At 43.0% G+C, this 9,325-nt stretch overlaps 1 protein-coding gene across 5 annotated transcripts in view; it reads right to left on the minus strand.

The window, feature by feature from the left end:
• LOC116384637 (plasma membrane calcium-transporting ATPase 1-like) overlaps positions 1–9,325 on the minus strand; it is a 95,450-nt gene that overhangs the window by 50,330 nt on the left and 35,795 nt on the right. For all 5 annotated transcript variants that reach the window (XM_031849481.1, XM_031849520.1, XM_031849490.1 and 2 more), the window contains exon 2: positions 1,410–1,839. In XM_031849481.1, coding sequence (XP_031705341.1) covers positions 1,410–1,605 — 196 coding nt within the window. In that variant the 5' untranslated portion in view covers positions 1,606–1,839. The remainder of the gene's footprint in view (positions 1–1,409; positions 1,840–9,325) is intronic.

Below are 9,325 nucleotides of genomic sequence, written 5' to 3' on the forward strand. Positions count from 1 at the left end.
CCCCCCCCCCCCCCCCCCCCCCCCCTCCTTCCCTCCATGATGCTGTGAAAATATAATTACACTTTCTTCATTAAAGTGAGTAATTTCTTGCGTGAAAGATGCGACTACAGCTGTCCTCTGATTACTAAATGGAACAGAGCAATGATCTATGGAGCCATTAGGGGAACGGGCTGGAACTAATTTCAATCCTGGAATGGACCGACGGGGACACACACACACACACACACACACGGGGATCAAAAGATGAGAGAGGGGGAGTTAAATCACAAACAGCAGTGCGTCGGCCATTTGCTGCCTCACATGAAGCTCTGACGGAGATCCAAACGGATCATCGATCTCCACAAAGTACGGAGTGTGTTTGTTTGTATTATTACGACACCGTCGCCTCCTGATGTGTGTGTGTGTTCGTTTTTCACATAATCATCATTATTACTGGTGCATTTTCAGTGAACTAAGTAGTCTACATTTACTCAAGTACTGTGCTTAAGTACAATCTTGAGGTACTTGTATTTCCATTACTTTACACTTCTACTCCACAACATTTTGGGGGAAGATTTGCAATACTTTTTACTCCACTACATTTATCTGACAACTAACTTTCTGACAGCTTTGATTACAAATATACTCAACAAACAAATCAAGAAATACATATGTATTATGTATTATTATAGGTTACGATAAGACTTTATTGATCCGTGGGGGGATAACATAAGACCTGGTTAGTAAAGGTTTCATCTATTAGAGGCTTCAGGGCAAAGAAACATTCAGTTGGGACCTCGTTAAGAAATAAAACCAGATGTGCAGTAAGCAAGAAAAGGCAGCATGTGTTAGTCGACCAGTTGAATGGCGCGTATTGTCAAACACATTTACACATAATGGACCGACTGACACGCAATTAACTTTTTGGGCTTCTGGGCCGCTGCCTTATGCGCCTGGTTGGTAAATTAACTTTGACCAACGAACCCCCGTATTGACAGGATGACATTCAAATCGGCTACTGACACGACAGATGTTTCAAACCGCTGACTTCAATATTGATTAATAGAACCGTACAACGCCGCGGATCATTCGCTACCGACCCAAGAACAATTAGGTAAAGGAAAAGTTATTAGGCTGTAATTAGGCTCATTATAAATAAGGCTAATTGAACTGTCTGGACTGTGCCTCTCCTCACAAATCCCTGTCTCTCTCTCACACACACACACACACACACACACGATATTGCTTTTGAACTAAAGCAGGCACATCAGTCATCATGCGGTTTGACGGAGCTTTGATTGTAGCTAGAAGGCCTAATGTGTGAGTTTTAATATCCCAGCAGTGTTTTTGGTATAAAAAGTAAATCTAAGTTGAATCAGTTCTTAACTGCTGTGATTGTTTTGTTTTTGGTGTGTTGTGACGCGTCTCACCTTCTATAGGGGATGTTTTCAGGCGGCGGCAGATGCCCTGCACGTCTCCGTGCGCTTCCTGTATCTTGGCCACGGCTTCGGAGCTCCGCAGCTCCATCAGCTCCCTCAGCTCCATCACGGTCACCCCAAAGTCCCCGTCATGGTTGCCCTCCGTGACCGAATTCCCCGGAGGGTGGTCCGCCGTGTTGTTGGCCATGTCGGTCCTCTTCACAGCAGTGTCGTTAGTGTTGGTTTTGTAGTTTTTTTATTCCTCCGAGTGTCTTTTTTGAATCGATCCAAGCGTTAAGACTGGGCCGTCAGTTCACAGGAATTGTGGGTAGTGTAGTTCTCACAGGAGGCAGGAGATGAGCGCTGAGGTTAGCTCCTGACCCGGACGTGCATGCTCCTCTTGGGTTACCATGGAAAAAGGGGAGTAAACATGTTCTGGTCTCTGCAGAGGAAACACAAACAGGAAAAACAGGCGTTTATAAACCAGATTCAGACAGGAAACGGTCTGAACATCATCGTCACAGAGATCAGCTTAAGACTCTGATTTTCACTAATTAATAGCACAGAGACTAATTGGGCCAATTAGAGGAGAGTTTTTCATCTCAGATTATTAAAGGACTCCACTGACTCACCGAGGTCATTAAGATGTAAACGGATTATCGCTTTGTGCCGCTCCTCTGAGACGCATGATTGGATGGTAAATACCTGCTGCTCTCCATGAACCGTCTGCTCTGAGGTTACAACTCGGATATAGAAACGAGACGGATTTCATTCTTCACAACAAACGTGGGAATTACCGGAAAACAAAACAATACATCAAGTTCAATCTGCTAAATTCAAGTTTGAAGAAGCCAGAAACCTAAATGTACACACACATTAACAGTCGCACTTATATCAAAGGTGTCTAATAAAAAAAACGTGCAAAGAAAATAATTACAATTGAAGGAAAATGGAGGAATTTCTTTGATTGCTACGTGGAAATAAGAAGTCATTGTTTGAATATATTACAGCGAAGACCTCCGCCAAGGCCCCTTCCATAGGATGATGATGTGTATCCGCCTTGTGATTTGGATCCGCTCCAAACGTTGATGGGCCCTTTCACCAAACTACATGAAAATCAGGTCAGTAGCTTTACCGTAATCCTGCCGACAAAACTATCCGAACCGCAAATAACGTTGATAAGAAATCAGAAAGAAAACACACGAGACACCGTGATGAAGACAAAAGGTATTATAACACATGCATGAGTAGCTGGATTACTTTGTCCTGCAGGGTGAACACTCTGCAGCTCTGAGAGACAATCAGCATCAAGCAGAGGACAATAAAAGGAGAATTACACGGGGTCAGTGTGTGTGTGTGTGTGTGTGTGTGTGTGTGTGTGTGTGTGTGTGAGGCCAAAGTGTGACATTCCAACCCATCGCCACAGATTATGTAAGTGCACTTCAAAGGCTGTCCTCCATTTTTCACTGTTTAGAGGCCCGTCATGGTCACACACACACACACACACACACACACACACACACACACACACACACACACACACACACACACACACGTTAGAAAAGACTGCAGTTGGTGGAGTCAGGGTTTGTGGGACTGGTGACACTAGGTCATGGCGAACGCTGAGCCATTTGGAGAGCAAGTACTGTGGAAAACATCAACCGCGTAACACGGCTGGTTAGAATAATTACTTTATTTTGCCTTTCAGACCAGATATCTACAGAAAGGGCCGAAAGCTGCTTGTATAATATTTGGCACTCAGTCCACAGGAGGAGCGACATCACTGCGGTTTCACCGAGATGAAACGTTTTAATGATGCATTTTTAAAACTTGCATTGAGTGGTCACTTTATTAGGGACACTTGTACAACCTAATCCAGCATAATACAACCTGCCATAATAACTGGCCATAATATCTTCACCAAGTTCACAATGTTCGATTTAAGGGGATTTTTTTTCGTCCATCTCTTTGGCAGCCGCATAAATACTTTGAAACCAAAGAGCTAAATGAGCTCAAACATATTGTTTTATTTCATTTCCTCCATGTTGGCCTAGCCACACCTGTCAGTCACTTAACATCATCTATGGAGAACATGAACTCTTCCTTCTGGAACCAGGTTGAGCCTGAAATCCCTCACTTCAGAACTCAGTACCTATAGAAATGTGCATAACTTCATACTCTCCGCTTGTATCCATTAAAGAGAAACAAAAATGCACTTTTCTTTTTGCATTTCTAAGTAGCCGGATGTATTCAGCAGAGGCTCTGAGTGAGACATCCGGGACCGTCACTCTGAACTCTGCAGAGTTCTGTTGGTTTGTTCCACCGTATCCGTTCAGAGCCTTTGTGGCGTCTGTGACACGGTTCTCTGGAGGTCCCTCGGGCTCTAAACCCCCGGAACTGAATCAGGAACCAGAGTCAGGACTCATTACCTCTTCATTAAATAGACTCAATTTAAGGAGACGTGAACCCAGGCACTGAACGTCGCATTCAGCTCGCCATGTTTGTGCCTCCAGTGGAAGTCGGGTAATTTAGACCAGTAGAGGATTATTAAGTGTCACTTTTGATTTTTTTAGGGGGACCACAAGACAGCAACAGATTTATTGTGTCGTTCTTTATTTGCTGTGCATGAAAAGGTTTCTAGAAATTTGAAAAATTGCCACAAGGAAGCCAATTTGTCTCCGTCTGTTAACCTGTAACCTCCTCTGTTATTTTCAGGCTCAAACTGTCTTTTAGATGTTTCATAATGTTCCTCACATCAGGTTTCACACAGTGCTGTGTGTGTGTGTGTGTGTGTGTGTGTGTGTGTGTGTGTGTGTGTGTGTTGAACAGACCAGAACAACAAATGCCCTCTCTCTGTGTTCACTAATTATCCGTCTGTTCTTCGACCAGAAGTCGAGTCATTATTACCACGAGACAACAGAGGAATAAAATGAAATAAAATGCCCACAGACGTCACCGCATTAATGTTTGTTGTGCACTATTACACAAATAGTCGGTGATGTCATTGTGATGGAACGTGTTAATTATAGACGATGAGATTTAATTACACGGGCACTAAGAAGAGGGACTGAACAAGTATTTCATTAAAACAGAGCAAATAGGTGCATAATTCTACATGAATGATTCGGATTCACATTGGAGCAACAGAAGCGTTTCGTCTAAAGTTAATAAACATGAAACATGAGGCTGAACAGACACTTTATCTCACGTCATATGAAGTAAATACAACAGTGTTCTGGCTGCTCTTCAACATGTGACTAATTCTCCCTTTTTAGGATTGAAAACTCTTTCTACTCTTCACTTCACAACATTAATATTACACAACATTTTGGAGACACATGAATGCATCAGTAACGAAAGTCCAGAAATAGAAATATAATTCTGCTTGCAAAAGAAGTACTTTTACTTTTGGTACTTAAAGTATATTTTCATTCTTTTTTACTTTTAAGATTTTGAATGCAGGACTAAGCTTCTTAAACTTGCGTTCTCTCTACTGTCCACCAGGGGGCGACTCCTCTGGTTGTATAGAAGTCAATGAGATAATGACTCTACTCTCTTGATTTATTACCTCAGTAAACATTGTAAACATGAGTTTATGGTCTCAATCTCTAGTTTCAAGTATTCTTCAATACAGCCTGATGTTCATTTCGTAAATTATGGTCCATTAGAGTCAGACAGACCATAAAGCAGGGGATGCTTTAGGGCGGGGCTACCTTGTGACTGACAGGTCGCTACCATAGAGTGTACGGTGGTCCATGGCAAGCGGCAGTAATACTGGACTAGTCGTTTTAAAACACAGAGGCAAAGAAAAGCATTAGAATGATGTTCAAAAACAACATTCTGAAGTTTAAAAGATACGATAAAAGTCAATGAGATACTAATAGAGTCTAGAATACAGAGTTTACTAGTTCAGTAATAAGTTGTAGTAGCTAGTCGAGCTGCTGGAGCGCGGCTAGTTTATGAGTGCAGAGTCCATCGACGCTGATGCATTTTACATGACATGACATCACTTTCTCACGGGTCAGCATTAACTCCGGTTAGTGGTAATGTGGAGATGGTGTGGAGACGGGTGAGTGGTGCTACAGACGTGTAAGAGCCCCGTGTAATCGAGCTGCGGTCCTTCGCTATTAAGTCCTAATGTGCCTTTTAACGTACTAATACGCAGCAGAAAACACTCGCTACAAAGCTCTTACGGAATCTGTGCACCGGAACTCAACGTTGCCTGATGAAGTGAACACAAGTGTGCAGGATCTTCTGCTTCTTTAACAGCTAACGCACAAAACAAATCAGAGTCGACAGAATCTCAAAGAATTTAAGACTGCATTTAAGCTCACTACTGTCTCAGACCATTAAAAACCACCAGCCTGCTTTAGTGTTTAGTGTATCTGATGGTAGCTCAAGCAACACAGCTTCACTATACAGCTCACCGTGTTTAAGTATCGTAGTATTTCACCATTTAACGCAACGTTTTCTAACAACAGTCGTAGCATAAAAACGTGATCCTACTGTGAGCTGTTGGAAGAGTAGAAGAAGAATTATGAAAGAAAGAAAAACTACACAATGGGCACGTTTTGGGTGGAGTTACACAAACAATACACACACACACACCTTTAGAGTTTGTGAACTGCACTACCACACCTACTTCAGTCCAAAGGGGAGCATTCCTACCTTTAGACCTGATCAACACACCTGCTGACACACACACACACTGACCTTTTCCTGCCCTTCATGTGACTCAGTGTGTGTGCGCGTGTGTGTGTGTGTGTGTGTGTGTGTGTGTCCTTTAACGAGCAAGTGTTTGATTAACACAGACTAATACGTGCACATACACACACTGATAACACACACACACACACACACACACACACACACACACACTCCACCAGCTCTGCCACACGGTTACTTAGCACGTAGCATTGGATATTAGATATAACGATTGTTCTACAGAGAGAGAAGGGAAAAGACGACAATACGAACAGAGAAACAGTTGATCTTCATGTCACACTGAAGAACTGCTTCCTGTTTTTATGGCTTCTCTTTTTCAGTCCCTAAACTCTCGTCCTGTAAGTCAACCTGAGTTTGTTGATGGTGATGTTGTCGAGCTGCGTTACAGTCACACACACACCATGGCCCTGATTGTCAAATGTGCTGCTGTCAGGCTAAAATTATTCCCGTTTAGTTCCTTGAAATTAATTTGAGGATTGATTTGTTCATCCTGGTGTTTATTTCGAATTACAGCGCACTCTTATTTTGAAATAAAGGCAAAGCGAGAGTTGAAACTATTATCAGTGTTGGAGTTTGTTTTGTAAATGGAGAACAAAACGCTGTGCAATGGTTCAGTTGAAAGGGCAGAGAGAGACAGAGATCCCTTTGATCCACAGCTGAATAAGAACAGAAGAAACCACCAGTCACTTGTACAATAAACTGGGAGCTTAGCATCAGAAATGAGTGCAGATTTAAATGGGAACCAGTTCCTGTTTCAGTGTCGAGAGCACAATAATGAATCATCAACATGCAACGTGTTGCTTTAGCGAAGTTCTTTGTCAAACTTCACTATTTCACTTCACTGAACATACGACGGAGTGACTAATCACAGCTTAACCCTCCTCCATGTAAACAGTAGACTACAGAGGTGCCCGAAGAAAAATGGCTACCCTAAATATTTAGAGCCCAAATGCACAGATTCAATAATGATTGAGGGTCACTGACGCTTTTCTGGACTGGAAAACAAAATTGGAAATCCAAGTTCAACAGTTCTTTTCTCTGTTGGGGAACACTGCAGGGATTTATTTTTCGATTTCTGTTAAAATAGACATTATTGAAGGAAAGCAGAATATACGATAGTCTATAAGTAAGTCATAAAAATGTAGATGTGATAATTACACCAACAGGTCATAATGAGTTTCATGTGCTCATCTGAAATCCTATTCATATCAACACTCTTACATTAGAAATCTAAAGAAAGAGAGGAACATAGGCTGACCCTCCTCTGCAGCCCGAATGTATCGCTGACCCCAAAAACTGTTATTCTACAGCTCAGGGTGCAGCCACTTCCTGTTGTCAGTCTTTTGATTGGACGGTGGCTCCACGGTACTAAAAATCTTTACTAGCCGAGGCATTCCTCACATTGTCAACGTTGTTATCGGTTAAGAACTGAGCAAGAAGTTAAATACAGAAGGCGACTCTGTGGTTCATCAGTGAAGCAGAACGACTCTGCAGACTGAGTCACTGCCACCAGATGAGCACAAGTTTCACTTCACCACAGAAAAAAAAGACAATGAGAGAATGAAATGAGTTACAGAAGCTAGACAGGAAGTGATGTCAGGACTTTAGCCCTTTCTATATATAGACGGAGCATCTATGTCGCCATAAGACCAGCAGAGAGAGCGTGTGTGTGTGTGAGGGACAGTGAGTCTGTTCTCTGTCCATCTTATCCGTTTGTTATTGACTCCAGATGAAATTATGCTGCCGCCACCATGTTGCCAACCACTCAGCTTGTGTGTGTGTGTGTGCAGAAAGTGACCAATAAAAAGGCCAAGCGGAACTGATTTATATGGTTGAGGGTGAACCAGCAGAGGGGACAGTCTGTAATCCTGGACCTGGTGTGTCTGGGTCTGTCTGTGGGGTTTTCTTCACAGGATTTTTGCAGAAATGATTCAACATTGTGTGTGTGTGTGTGTGCTGTTTGATAACATAAACCAGCAGGCATCCTGTTCCATGCTGTGTTCGTATCATTTGGAAATGGAAAGATTCCCGTGTTTATGACTTGTGGATGTTTATTGTCATTGGGTTTTCCCTCCATACTCCGACGCTAATGTGGAGCAGAGGCTGGCGGAGAAAGCCGAGCAAGAAGAGGAAGAGGAGATACATTTCTTTTGTTTGGGTGTTTTTACTTTGGACAGAAACCTTTCTGATAAACACCTGAAAATGTTCTCACGTCGTTTCACACGTAAACAGTTTTCAGAAATAATCCACCTCGGCGAGGACGTGATGTGTGTTTTGGCAGAGCACTTGGCGCGCTCGTCAGGATTACATTTGGTTAAACTAAACAAAAAGCGAGAAGCAGAATGAGTCACACCGACGAACATCACATCCTCCATGTTGATGCTGTGAGGGAAAGAGATTTATAATAACATGGCAGAACGCTGGACCACTCATTTAAACATTTTACCGAAAAGGCTTTTAGCTTTTGTTAAATTCTCATGAGGGGCCGCATCAATCAGCTGTTGTCAATCCAACACTCAAAGCTAATCCAGCACCAGAGAACATCTTACAGTAAAGACTTCTCCATTAACAACCACCGGTCATCATGTGACTGAAGCTCCACACTCAAAATCAACTGAACTGGTTCCATTCGCTGAAAAAGGCCGTGGTGATGTGGTCAAAAGCTCTGGAAACAGGCCAGTAAGTGGGCCATGAGCGAAGGCTTTCCACAAAGTTGTAAATTATACGACCTCTTATCAAAATGTCTCTGTCTCCCTCTTCTCACTCAACGCCCCTCCTTCTCTGAAGCTTGGACTATTTCATCATCATGCAGTTATGAAACCAGGACGTGAACAAACAAGATTTAGTGAATGGGAGGCCGGACACACCTCCTGGTGGAGACGGCCACGACGTCACTGAAGACAGAACACAGACGGTCCCATTCACCAACTTCACAATATTATATACCAAAGAGACTGCACTAACCGACTGCATGAATATTAAAAGAGGAAACACGTGACCGTCACCTCTCTGTTCAGCTGCTGTTATCCTTCCTCCTCTTCCTCGCCTCTGCAGACACACCTGCTCTGCATACTAAAGCAGCAGCCTGCACCTCCCTCCTCCACACACACACGGGAACTTTTTTTTCTTGTTGCACCCAGCAACAGATCTCACACACACACACACACACACACACACACACACACACACACACACACACACAC

This window comes from Anarrhichthys ocellatus, unplaced genomic scaffold (assembly GCF_004355925.1).
Source record: "Anarrhichthys ocellatus isolate YVR2014 unplaced genomic scaffold, GSC_Weel_1.0 scaffold1, whole genome shotgun sequence".
NCBI classification, from domain to species: Eukaryota; Metazoa; Chordata; class Actinopteri; order Perciformes; family Anarhichadidae; genus Anarrhichthys; species Anarrhichthys ocellatus.